This window comes from Xenopus laevis, chromosome 1S (genome assembly GCF_017654675.1).
Source record: "Xenopus laevis strain J_2021 chromosome 1S, Xenopus_laevis_v10.1, whole genome shotgun sequence".
In the NCBI taxonomy this organism is placed as follows: domain Eukaryota; kingdom Metazoa; phylum Chordata; class Amphibia; order Anura; family Pipidae; genus Xenopus; species Xenopus laevis.
In genome coordinates this window covers 153,438,238-153,452,784 of record NC_054372.1, presented here as the reverse complement: position 1 = coordinate 153,452,784, position 14,547 = coordinate 153,438,238, and the positions used below count along the sequence as shown (strand labels likewise).

General features: G+C 40.3%; 1 protein-coding gene across 1 annotated transcript in view; it reads right to left on the bottom strand.

The window, feature by feature from the left end:
* Window positions 1-4,609: 4,609 nt before the first annotated feature.
* rfc5.S (replication factor C subunit 5 S homeolog) overlaps window positions 4,610-14,547 on the bottom strand; it is a 28,246-nt gene continuing 18,308 nt past the window's right edge. Inside the window, 4 exon segments of the mRNA NM_001092057.1 lie at window positions 4,610-4,894; window positions 6,170-6,224; window positions 9,462-9,539; window positions 9,745-9,874. Coding sequence (NP_001085526.1) covers window positions 4,798-4,894; window positions 6,170-6,224; window positions 9,462-9,539; window positions 9,745-9,874 — 360 coding nt within the window. The 3' untranslated portion in view covers window positions 4,610-4,797.

Here is a 14,547-nt window from a genome sequence, read left to right as displayed (position 1 = left end):
CCTTTAAAGTTTTCACAGCAAATACTGTGATGTAGCTGGAAGCATACATTTGAATTGTAGAAAGTCAGGATAAGTCTGTAGTGCGTTGCGCTAGTAAAAAACAAGTAAAAAATGTTTTACACTTCCCACCCCTAATTTGCATATGCAAATTAGGGTTTGGTTCGATATTCAGCATAATCTTTCAAAGGGTTCGGGGGTTGAGCCGAATCCAAAAAAAGTGGATTCGGTGCTTCCCAACTAAATTTTGCATTCATTCCATTCACCAGGGTCATTTTAGAATTGTTTTTTGAGCATTTACTATTGATTGTGCTGCTAGTAAAATGCAAAATATTTTGACCCCACAGTAATAATTAAGGTTAATAATTGAGAATAATTGAGAAGTAGAGAGACCATAATTCTGTGATTCAGTTTATAATTTATATCTGCTAAATTACATATTTATTAGGGGTGCATCAAATCCACTAGATTGGGATTCGGGCAAATCTCGCATCATTCACAAAAATTTCAGCAAATTAGGGGCTAAAGAGAACCTCCTTGTTTGTGTGATGAAAAGTCACTTGATTTTAAGGATTTGGATTCAATTTGGCCAGGCATGTAGATTTGGCTGAATCATGCTGGAATAGGCTGAATCCTGAAACATATCTTGGAATCGTTGTGTCCATAATATTTATACAAATTTACACTATGCCAAGCCTTAACTTCTATCTATGCAAAGTGGAGCCTAATGAGCCAGGGCCCACAGCTATTTAGCAGCTAACTTTTGCAGTATATTTTAATGTTTCTGAAGACCAGACTTTTGAACTGTTCAGGGCTTTAACTCCCTTCCATGTTAGATGCTTATAGAACCAAAATAGAATTCTATTATCTATGTTTCAGCAATAGAGATGGTCACGTGCAGTTCTGGACATCTCCGAAAGTCCTGTCCTCACTCCGGCACGTGACGCAAGGCACTACGTTGCTTCCTTACCACTTACCAAGTCCTTGCTTTACCCATTCCAGGAAAAATGAAGGATTTTCTGACTTATCGGACTTATTTATAACTCCTTTGGGTAAGAAGCAGCAATAGGCGACCTGCAAGCTGCCTTATTTAAAAGTTATTTTCCACCATGCAGATTTCACAAATAACCCTTTGCAGTGAACATAGATGTATTCATGGGAAAAGTGCACCTTACTGGGACCTCCAAACGAGAAGAGCCAGCATACTGACAAACCAAAAGCAAATATATTTATACCTGGTAAGTAGAGGTAGAATGTGGCAGTTTCTCTAAATTATACTTGATCAAGAAAGCAAGTAACCATCACCTGTTATATTTAGATGGGAACATACAAAATTACTAAATATGGGGTTACTATATACAGGGTTACTACATACGGAGTTACTACTGTGCAGTTCCACAATATGCTGATGGTACGAGTGAATTGCATAAAGTAATTTATAATTTGTTTTTTTTTTTCAAAGATGGTAACTATCTAAACTGTAATTTTATTTGTGATTTATAGTCTAGGGGACTGAGGGTCACTCCCCCAAGCTGGGTAGTAGTCTATTGTCCCCTTATACAGTGCTATTAGGTAGATCATATACAGTACAACAACACTTTTATCTCTCCAACCTGCTTGTGAGATTGCAAAATGGCCAGGTAATTCTAATTTATTTTTCCCTTCTGTGATAAAATGTTAAATGTGCCCCCTCCATCCATATGCAAATCCAGCATCTCCTGCAGCTGGTGTGTACTGTGCCTTTTATACAAGGACGTTGGGCATCACTGATACGTTTCCTGCCTGTAGGCTACAACCTTGCACAATAGCCAAAACCTTCAAAGACGAGCCACATGCTTTTTGTTCTGCATAAGGCAGACTTTACATGTATAATATTTCGCTAGAGAATATGGAAATATTGTTATGGAGTCTTGGACAAATGTTAAGCAGCCATAAAACAAATTTTGTGAAATCTACATAATAGATTAAAAAAACTGCCAACCCCATTTTTTTTTAAATGTAATTGTCTATATAACATCCATTTAATATGTAATGTAGTGTTTGTTTTGTTGGCATCTTCATATTCCAAACATTTATTGAAAGAAAACATTCCATTAACTGTTAATTAAAGAAAACATTCCATTAACTGTTAATAAATAACTGTGCCATGTGTTAGAATGTCACACAATGTTGCTTAATCTTACAGTATCATTGTATTGAACTACCTACTGCCTTAAGGTGGCCATAGACGCATGATAATATCGTACTAAACACATTTTGGACAATATTTGATGCGTACCAGAGGCCACCCCTTTAGATTAGAAGAAAAGAACTTTCATTTGAAGCAACGTAGGGGGTTCTTCACAGTCAGGACAGTGAGGTTGTGGAATGCACTGCCGGGTGATGTTGTGATGGCTGATTCAGTTGTGATGCCTTTAAGAATGGCTTGGATGATTTTTTGGACAGACATAATATCAAAGGCTATTGTGATACTAAACTCTATAGTTAGTATAGGTATGAGTATATAGAATTTAATTAAAAGTAGGGAGGGGTGTATGTATGGATGCTGGGTTTTCATTTGGAGGGGTTGAATTTGATGGACTTTGTCTTTTTTCAACTCAGTTTAACTATGTAACTATGTATGGTAGGAGACGAGCCAACTGATCAGCAGAAGACTTGGATATCGGTCGGAAATTTTGATGGGGCACCCGGACATCGGCCAATTTTAGTGCTGAATCGTCACATACAGGTAGAATTCTATTGTTTCTACCCGTATATCGGACCATTCACCTCTACATATGTGTACTGAAACAAACGATCTTTCCTGGAAAGAAATTTTTCAGGAACGATTCTAATTGTAACATCTAGTGATCCCCAACCAGTAGCTCGTGAGCAACATGTTGCTCCCCAACCCCTTGGATGTTGCTCTCAGTGGCCTCAAAGCAGGAGGTTATTTTTGAATTCCAGCCTTGGTGGCAAGTTTTGGTTGTATAAAAACCATGTGTACTGCCCAACAGACCGACCTGTAAGCTGCCAGTCAGCACAGGGGCTACTAATAGCCCAACATTCAGATGTAAAGAGTTACAGCTGAATGTTGCTAACAGGTGAAAAAGGTTGGGGGGGACCCCTGATCTATGGCCACCTTTACAGATGTTGGTTGTAAAGTGTAAAAGTAAAAATAATCAACATTAGGCCCAACAGGTTTAGGCATAAATGCATTAAACATTTCCATTATGGTGACTTGGCTCTTACTCGGCCCTGCAGCCATTATTTTATTGTCATTATTTTAAAATACTTTCATATTTTGGTGTACAAATTGTCGCAAAGCCATGCAAGTTTTGTATTGAGATTCATGTTATGTATATAAATACAGTCTACTAAACTAATCTGAGGCATGTTGGGAATTGTGGTATAAGGAGTGTCCCTGAAAATAACTGCATTAAACATTTCCATTAGAGGGTGTCCTGGTTCTTACCTGCTCCAGTTATTTATAATGTGTATCCCATCCCTTCTGCTATTGTACTTTATAGGACACGTATGAAATGAAGGACTTTGCTTAATTTTGTGTAGTATTACACAGATGTATTTTTTCAACATTACTATTAATTGTGAGGGATTAATGAATTAAATATAATCAAACCGGACTGGAGAGATCTTAGTTCAGCCATGCATATTGAGAAGGAAAGGTTAAAACTAAGTAAGCCTTATCAGAAAGGTCCATCTAAATATACCAGTAAACCCCCAAAGTAGTGCTGCTCTTAGTCCCCTGTCAAAAGAAACACTGCATTTCTTTCCTTCTATTGTGTACACATGGGCTTCTGTATCAGACTTCCTGCCTTCAGCTTAAACCTCATTGCCCTGGGCAAGAGCATGCTCAGTTTGCTTCTCTCCCCCCACCCCTCCCTTCTCTACTGTAATCTGAGCCCAGAGCTGGGAGAGACTCAAGCAGGAAGTGATGTCACACCACATTAATACTGCAGCTGCTATCCTAAACAAACAGAGAGTTTCTAGAGCCGTTTACTCAGGTATGGTAAAACATTCTACAGAATAAATATAGCATTCTAGCTTGCACTATTGCAGCTAATCTAGTGGCAATAAAATGCCTCCGTAGCTTTCCTTCTCCTTTAAAGGTAAAATGTATGTTACAAGTCTGATCTTCAATAAAAATCTAACTGCAATATATAGGCAGCTTTAAACAGATCCAAAAGGGTGTTGATCTAATAAAGTGAGATCTGGCCACATGAAACATGAATGTCAACCTAAAATATTTTTTTTGCACCTAATGAAAAAATTATAAGCAATTTAAAACATGTCAAAACATTAATTTCAGTTTTCATCATTGCAAAATATTAAAAAGTCCTTAAGAATTATTTATCTTATTATGAAAAAAAAAAAAAATGGGGGGGGGGGATGTGTGCTCTGGTCTCCATTGGGTGTTGTCAGCCAATACCTCAGGAAGCCGAGGTGGGTCCCGTTATTAGCCAGCATGATCAGTATGGAGTGAAGAACTGCAGTCTTATTGCCCTGATTTACCAACACATGAAGTCACCAGCTGAACAGGAAGATTAGTCTGTACCATCTTTGATGTGAAGCTTATGTTGATGTGAAATGATCAAGGCGCTGCTGTGATACATTTTTACTACAGGAATTCGTTTTATTTTAGCAAAGTATGTTCATAAAATAATGAACTCGCATATGTACAATGTTCCCTTCAAATGTCACTATATGATTGTACCCTAATAAAATAGTGGGTTCTGCCAGTTTATATCTGGCTGTTGAATCATTGTGTGATGTACACTGCATCCAGTTTTCACTTCTGCCTCAAGCTTCAGCAGCAACCATATCTCTGGCCACCTGGAAAGCTGCAATCATAGAACTCAACTGAATCTTCTCACTTGTCCCAGACGCCAGTCTGTACCTGAAAGACAGTAACATACAGTATTAGGGAACACGTTGGTGGAGCAATACAGGATATATCTGAGCCCACTCATACCCGACTTACATGTACAGAGAGAAATTGCAGGAACAGTGCAGAAAATGTAAAGGAGCATATTCAGAAAGCTGCTAGTTTCTATAGGATACATTTTAAATTATATTTTTTGTTTTACAATGGTTGCCCTTTAACTGGGCAAACACATTTTGAAGAATGCTTTGGAAGTTTTTAAATGGCTGCTCAAAAAACACCAAAAATCCTGGGTGTGTGGTGGAACGTTTGTTGGTGCAGCTGACAGTGTACAATTGGTGTAGATCTGTGTATTTTTTTTTAGGGCTCTTACACATGAGCGTTTTTACCTGTGCTCCGTTTTTCGGCGTTCAGCCGCAGGGGAGCGCAGGAATAGACGCATTTCATTATTTCAAATGGGGCTGTACTCACACAGGCGCATGTAGGCGCCGAACGCAGGTTGAGACGCAACATGCTGCATTTTTCCTGCGTTCGGGGCCTACACGCGCCTGTGTGAGTACAGCCCATTTGAAATAATGAAATGCGTCTATTCCTGCGCTCCCCTGTGGCTGAATGCCGAAAAACGGAACGCAGGGGAGCGCAGGTAAAAACGCTCATGTGTAAGAGCCCTTAGGAAGAGATTTTCTGTACAAATTGCCACAAAGCTTGCAAGTTCTGTGAGTAAAAGGAGAAGAGTAAAATAACAGAAGTGCAAGGGATTGTGGGAACTGAGGACAGACTGCTAAATATAGTACATGTCTGAACCAGCAGTTCCAAGGAACAGACAGAGACTGTATTCAACAGCAACCTGATCCATGGTCAACAATTATAAGTTAAAGTATAATGTGAAATTCACTTCAAAATGTTATATATGGGGTTCACAACCTGTTAGACCATTTCTTTGGTTTAAAAGTTAAATAAAATATTACCAATAACTATTAGTATCTAGGATTAATATTGCTTCCCACTGGAGGCCACATTTAAGGGACATGTATTTTCCCAGGGATTGTACATCTACATTATGATACAATTGGTATTTTGCGGGGCTGTTATTGTCAAGTTGCTCGTTACAGGCTGCAGAGTCAGCATTGCTCTCGCTTTCTCACTAATCAGCAGTGATGGGGTGGAAGGGAGAGACTGAGCAGAATAGGTGTACATTGCAAAGGTTTCTGCATCCCGCTAGTGAAACAGTTTACAAAAGATTCTCATTTGAGTTGTGCTTTAGTGTGTCAGGAAACAGGTCTCACTTACTCTATATCAGCCATCTTGACTAACAAGTGAATTCGAACCGACGCTGGGAAGTCCACTGCAAAAGATAAGGACTCGTTAGTACAATCTCAGTATTTCTTTGCTTCTGTCTCTTACCCAAATGGAGCCTCCAAGTTTACCCACAGGTTTTTTTGTTTTATTATTTTGTATATCTGTATTATACTTGGGTGAATTTGACCAAAGAACCTGGTCAAACTGAATCTGAACCCTATAAAACAGTAAGTTTGCGGCACACACACCAGCTTTGCAAATTTCCAGTGCTGCTGTGGCTTCTGATTTGGTTTGGTATTTGCTGGAATCCGTTCTCGAACTCTTAACACCCAGAAAACAAAACACTTTCTGAATTTGCTAAATGCCTACTTTCCAAAATGGACTTAAAGGCAAAGCTTTATGTTTACAAAAAGTGTATTTGGCACCATCTTATCTCTCTCTTGCCCTTAGTTACAATTATTTCCTGATGTCCTGTACAAAATACAGATATGGGACCGGTTATCCAGAATAACAAATCTTTCTGTAATTTGGATTTTCATACCTTAAAGGAGAAACAAACCCTTAATAAAAAAAAAAATGAAAACTACTTTTTATTAATTGTTATTTTGGATAAAGGTTTAAATAAGTAGAACCCCAAAAACTCTAGTGGATAGCTGTGCTTAAGTGGGTTCTCTTTAAGTGGGGGACTGGAGTTATAAACACAGGAGTTTCAAACTAGGTCAAAAGTTTGTTCTAAACTCTAATTTTTTTATTTGCTTTTTTATCTGTAATTGGGATAATGAGTGCTTGCGAGATTGAAGGTCTGATTCGGTGCACATTCTGCTTACCTCTGTGGCGGTTGTGAGCAAATTGCCACTTTAGAAGCTCATGTTAGAGAACTACAGCAACCAAATGCAACCCTGCGATTGATCGGCCGGGAGACCAATTTCTCTAGTAGTGGTAGGGTGGAGAGCAGAGCCAGGCCTAAGAAGATTGTGGTTGTAGGGGATTAAATTATTAGGAAAGTGGATAGGGTTCTCTGTTTTCTGGATCAGTACAACCAAACAGTTTGCTGTCTACCTGGTGCCAGGGTTCGCCATGTGGTTGATTGGGTAGACTAATTATTGGGTGGAGCTGGGCATGGCCCAGCTGTCTTAGTACGTATTGGTACTAATGACAAAATTAATTGTAGATGGAGGACCTTAATGAATGTGTTTAAAGATCTAGGCTCAAAGATAAAATAGGAAGGCCTTCCATTAATTTATTCAGAAATTTTGCCTGTACCACGCGCAAGTTTAGGAAGACAGCGGGAGCTTATTGTGTGGTTCAAGTCTTGGTGTAGGAAGGAAGAGTTTGGGTTCCTAGAGCACTGGGCTGATTTTTCATTGGGGTACAAAACTATATAGTCATGACGGATTGCACCTCAATGGAAGGGAGTCCGCTGTGCTAGAGGAAAGAATGGCTAAGATGTTGGAGGAGTGTTTAAACTAGGCAAGGGGGAGGGGTAAGCCCGAGTTTTACAGGGAAGCTAGGGTAGACTGGGCAGTGGAATTAGTAAGGGGTCATGGGGGAGGAGTGAGTGGGCATACAGTTTACCAGCTAAGGATCCCTCTATTACAAGAAAAATAGGCAGTCACTTTAAATGTAATTCTCTATTAAATAAGGTAAAATGGGAGAAATAGAAATAATTTCACACACTAAAAACTATAATATTAGTTGGTTTCACGGAGAAATGGAGGGATGAAATGTGACAGGGTTGACAATTAAAATGGTTACACCCTTTTTAGGAGGGACTGAGGGATTAAAAAGGGTAGAAGACGTTTGTCATTATGTAAAACCTGCATTACAGCCATGATAGAGAGAGAGATATATATATATATATATACATATAAAACTACATAACTTGCAGTGCAGCAGTAAAGAGCAACTAATCAGAGCACAAATCACATGGCTGAGGGCACCAGGAAAACACGTTTGCTTTATTTGAAAAATTTATTTCAATGCAGGATTCTGCTGGAGGTGCACGATTAACAGGGGTTCCCTTTAAGTTTGGAGTAGTCATTTGCCCATTTTGGATGTCAATGAGTAATTGCAAAAAATACAGTTTTATAGTAAACCTACCATTATAAAAAATGTGTATAATCTAAAGTAAAGTATTTCTGAGCAGTGGTCTGATAATTTGGCAGTGGACTGCTGGGAGACTGATCTGTAAAAGTCAGAAATCTACAAAACAATGTATGTTTAATACTGGGAGACATGGGGCTTTTCTAAATCCTGAAAAAAAAAGCTATACAATATGTTTCCAAGATGAACTAAATGCTCCTAAAAAGAGCACAAACCACAGATTGCAAATGAAATGTGAAATTTTGCTGACAGAATGATTTATTGAAAGATTTATAAGATAAGAATCCTTAGAGGGGGGGTGTCCAATAGCAGTTGTGGTGCCATGATAAGCCACCACCTTGAAACAAATGGAATTAGCAGAAAAAGCTGTGAAATATCATAGATAAGCAACTTTTTTCCTACATCATTTTGCCGGGTTTTTAAAATATATTTATACTGTAGGATTCAAAACGTCATTTTGAGGTGGGGGAAAACCATTATCAGAGAGGTTTCACCAACTATATGGTAGTTGTTTTTTGTTGTGATCAGTAGCACAACATTGTCATGGGGTTCCCCCTGCTGGGAAGTGACAACGTTGGACAAATACACAATTAACTTTATGCAGTTGCTCTGGAAACAATTTTATAGGATGGCAGGAGAATCACCAAAGAAACCAGCCACAGACAGATGGCACTTGACTCAAGACCAAGTCCCCTCTGCGTATTTCCCCCGTTTCAGACAGAAAAACAAGGGTATCAGGTATTCTCTTTACACCAGCTGCAGCCAGAAGGGACTGAAAAAGACGTCATTCCCTAAGCTCGAGGGACATGAAAAAACAAATCTCTTCAGCTAAATCACTCCTCATTAATGAGGAATTCCTACCACACACACTAGAAGGTGTAGCCCGCAAAGAACCGAAAAACTGAAGTGATGCAACATCAATATTTCTGAACTTATTTAAGAATAAGCCAGTGTTTAACCAATTCCCATTAGTTTTGTGGAATCCATAGTAGGCTATGGACTGCTGGCTTATAAAATACCTACTCACTGGCTCACTAATTCCCATTAAGTTTGACGACGATGATTTGGGTACAAATGTGCAATTAGAATTATAAACAATTTGTATCCTAGTGATATAAATGTCCCTAAACGTGTGCCCTTTGTACAGGGGGAGATAGAAAATGGGAACCTCCTTTCTTACCTCGATGCACATAGAGATGAATTTCAGTTAAAATATCATGAAGAGCCAGGCCTTTCAAGGTCTTCAGCTCCATAATATCTAAAAGCGATAGCTTAAGGAATGCATGAATTAACTGTTCTTACAAATCCGTGTTCTCCCTGAAAAACAAAAATGTCCGGGTGCAAGAAATACAGCCTATGCTCCTTACACACTCTTACATCATCATACAAGCTCTTACATCATACAAGCTCTTACATCATCATACAAGCTCTTACATCATACACAGACCCAACACAAAGGATACTTTTGTAGGCAGAAGTAAAATCCTTGTTCAGCATCCAGTCGAGAATATTAGCGATGTCAGACCTCAGGGGATGGCCGGTACAGGTATATACAGTATCCTCTGTCACTTTACTATACGCCATATTTGTACTCTGTAAAAGAATAGTAACAGCAAAAAAAAAAAAAAAAAAATCACATTCCATTAGGAGAAACTTCTAATCAAACAAGATTTTGTCTGTCCCTTCTTTAGAATTCACTTGAAGCAGTACATTCCTGAGTGTTTGTATAAAAACTGTAAAAAATACATAAAGTAAATGAATGCTAAACATGAAAGGCTTCCCAACAGATTAAATGGGACATATTTCGTCCTGTATAACAATGTAAAATTGCTCAAAATGCTTTCCTGAGCACTTTACATAATTTTTTTTAAAATTTTATATTAGCAGTTTGTTATATTGTCGAGATCATGAATGTGTAACATCAGCACCATCTGCTGTTTTTTTCCCAAACAGAAAGGCAAAAGTTTAATTTACTGATGGAGGAAGCATTTACTGGTGCTTCCCTGCTCACTTTTGTCAGACATTTACCAGACAGATGCAGATATTATCAGTGTAAAAATTGCTAATACGAAATGTAAAGAAAAAAAAAAAAAGCAATTGTACATTGTTATATTGATAGGCATGTCCTCTTTGTGGCAGTAATGAATTAAGGGAAACAAATGGCATTAGACCATTTTGCAGTTCGTATATACAGTAAGTAAATTATTGATTAGTTAAAGTTTCATATTATGTTTCAATTTCTTTTGTTTAAATAAATTGTTGGCACAGGTGGGAAGGCTACAGACCACAATTAATTGTGAGCTCCATAATTGGTCCACGTGGAGTACCAAAACCCCTGTGATGATACAATGTCTACAATTATGCCCTTATGAATAGTCTCTATACGATTAATGAACTGATATTTAATACTAGAAAGAGAACATTTTATCATGGTATGTGCTAATTTCCTACAATTTCCTTTAACACTGTTAAAGGGCTAGTAACACTTACTTTGATCGATCTAAGGAAAAATCGTTCGATCAAATCCTTCTAATCGAACGATTCGAAGGATTTTAATCCATCGATCGAAGGATTTTCCTTTGATCAAAAAACCCTTAAAAAGTAATGGGGAAGGTCCCCCTAGGCTAACATTGGAGCTCGGTAGGTTTAAAATGGTGAAGTATGTAGTCAAAGTTTTTCTTAGACAGTACTTCGACTATCGAATGGTCGAATAGTCGAAGGATTTTTAGTTTGAATCGAAGTCGAAATCGTAGGTTGAAATAGCCTATTCGATGGCCGAAGTACCCAAAAAAAAGTTGAGTAAAAAAGTAAAGTTGCCCCCTAGGGTGGTGGCACACGAGGCTACTGTGGGAGATTAGTCGCCCAGCGACAAATCGCCTCTTCTTCGGGCGACTAATCTCCCCTAATTGCCTTCCCGGCTGCTAGAATGTAAATCACTGATGGGATGTTCGTTGCCCGAAGTTGCCTCACGAGAAAACTTCAGACGACTTCGGAAAGTCGAAGCGACGCGAGTGGATATAAGCCTGCACTAGCTATATGCTATACACTGCAATAATGACATTTTTTCAGTCTTTAGTTCCCTTTAAAGGGCATGTAAAGGCAAAAAAATAAAATCCAATTTTTACTTTATTTAATGAAAAAGAAACCTATCTCCAAAATACTTTAATTAAAAAATGTGTACCGTTTTTATAAGGAACCTGACTGTATGCAGTGAAATTCTCCCTTCTTTTACTGCTGTGGATAGGAATTGTCAGGGCCCCGAACTGCTCTGTAGGGAAACAATCATACTTATGAACAGCAGCGGAACCCCCACCTTACTTCCCAGCCATGCAGAACTCAAGCAGCTTTGTTTGTTTCCCTGTAGAGCAGTCGGCAAGTGGGTAGAGATTTGTATTGATTTTATTTTTGCCTTTACATCCCCATTACTGTTTCCAACTCCAGCTGCAGGGTCAAATATCATGATAAACTGGGATTCTATTTGCTGCAGCCACTGGTTCTGCAAAGTTGGAGAAAGTTTGTATTAAACAATACAAAAACTATAAAATCCACATTGATTACATGACAACACAGGACCCAGTGCAGTCTGCATATCCTGATTATCAAACAGTCTTACTGTATTGGCTTCTGGCAGAAATTATTTGACTTGTGCTGTTTTGATAATTTATGACGATTCCTAAGCAGCCCAGACCACACTGAGCATGTGCACAGTCTTGGTCTTGCAAAGATGGTGACCCCTGTAGCTAACTTTGAAAGCATAAATAATTTGTTTTATTAGTGGTGCAGTAAGTTCATGTTTATGCTTAGTATACAAAATAACAGGATTTTTGATACTTACCGTTAAATCTGTTTCTCTGTAGTCATAAGGGGGACACAGGGAACCATGGGGTTAAGCTCCATCCTCCAGGAGGCAGGACACTTGAAATTAATTAATTAAGGGGCGTGCCCTTCAGGCTTTACCCCCTACACTGTACCTTCCTATTCAGTTTGTCCCAAAGCTGCGAACGTAATCACCGAAATACACAGGCAGAAAGTAAACAGTGAAACTGAACAAAACTAGACCAAATGTCAATAGCTCGACAAGGGTGGGAAGCCCTGTGTCCCCCTTATGACTACAGAGAAACAGATTTAACGGTAAGTATCAAAAATCCTGTTTTCTCTGTCGTCTTAGGGGGACACAGGGAACCATGGGGACTTAACAAAGCAGTCCCAAACAGCAGGGTGGGAGCGAGCTATAACTATGTACAAGAGTACTGCAATTTTATTTAATTACTGAATGCAACACCTGTCGCCCAAAGGCAGCCTCGGCTGAGGAAAAGGTGTCAACTTTGTAAAATTTAGAGAAAGTGTGAACAGAAGACCAGGTAGCCGCCTTACAGATCTGCTCCAAGGAAGCAGAGTTTCGCCACGCCCATGAGGCTCCCACTGCTCTGGTGGAGTGAGCCCGAAGTCCTTCAGGCGCCGATCTTCCCTTCGCAGAGTATGCTTGCTTGATTGATTCTCTGATCCATCTTGATATTGTCACTTTTGAGGCTGCCTGGCCCCGACGAGGGCCCGATGGTATAACAAACAGGGCCTGCGACTTTCGGAAAGATTTAGATCTGTCCACATACCATCGTAATGCTCTGACCACGTCCAAGTTATGAAGTCTGCGTTCCTTCTCATTCTTGGGTTCCGGACATAGAGAAGGAACCACAATTTCTTGATTCATATGAAAGTCTGAAACTACCTTGGGTAGAAAGGTTGGAAGCGTACGAAGAACGGCTTTATCTTTATGGAATATGAGATAAGGAGGAGCACACGATAAGGCACTAAGTTCGGAAACCCGTCTGGTCGATGATATCGCCACGAGGAACACTACCTTATAGGTGACCCATGTATCGGAAATAGAAGACAATGGTTCGAATGGTGGATCCAGCAGAGCTTCCAACACTACATTGAGATCCCAGCCAGCCACCGGAGTACGGAATGGCGGCACGATATGGGCCACTCCCTGCAGAAACGTGCGTATCAAGTCTTCATTCGCCAAACGAGATTGAAACAGGATTGACAAGGCTGACACCTGGACCTTGAGCGAGCTGAGCTTAAGACCTAATTGTAGTCCTCTTTGTAGGAAGGAAAGGATCCGTGGTAGCTGCAATTCAAGGAATGGAAAATGAGACTCCTTGCACCAATTGAGGTAAGACTGCCACACTCTGTGGTATGATTTGGAAGACGAGGCTTTTCGAGCTTTTATCATAGTGAGAATGACTTCTTCATCTAGCCCTTGGCGTCGCCAGATGGACCTTTCAACAGCCATCCCATCAAGCGAAGAGTCCGGGATTGTGATGTAATATGGGTCCCTGCAGGAGGAGATCTGGTCTGCTGTCCAGCCGGATCGGCTGTTCTATTGACATCTCCTGCAGGTCGGTGAACCAGGTCCTCCGGGGCCAATACGGTGCCACTACAATGACTATCAACTGAGATTGCTTTATCTTTTTGAGGACCCTTGGTAGCATTGGAAGAGGTGGGAAGACATATGCTAGATTGAAGTGCCAGCTCTGAGTCATGGCATCCACCCCCACTGCTAACGGATCCCTGCGGCGGGCAAAGAATCTTGGTACTTTTCGATTGTTTCTGGAAGCCATTAAGTCTATGATGGGGATTCCCCACTGGTCTGTCAGCTGATTGAACGCCTCTGGATGCAGTTCCCATTCTCCTGGATCCAGCTGATTCCGACTGAGAAAGTCCGCTTTTGTGTTGGACACTCCTGGAATGTGTATTGCAGATAATTTCACTGAGTTGTTTTCCGCCCAGAGAAGAATCTGTCTGGCTTCTGCCAGGGCCGCCCGACTTCGTGTCCCTCCTTGACGATTTATGTACGCTACTGTCGTAGCATTGTCGCTTTGGACGCGTATGGGCTTTTCTCTGAATCGGTCTGTCCACTGGACGAGGGCCAATTTTACCGCTCTCAGCTCTAGAATATTTATTGGTAGTTTGGCTTCCTCTGGAGACCAAAGCCCTTGGGCAGACTGCTCGTCCCATGTTGCCCCCCAGCCCTGGAGGCTGGCGTCTGTTGATATCACAATCCACTCCGGTGTTGCCCACGATTGACCTGCAGCTAGATTCTCCGATCTCATCCACCACTGTAATTCCGCCCTCGCCTGACGTGACAAGGACATGGGGCGGGATAGAGGTCCCCCTTTCCACGTTGCTAGAATGTTGGCTTGGAGAGACCGAAGATGTATTTGCGCAAATGGAACTGCCTCGATGGCTGAAACCATTGTTCC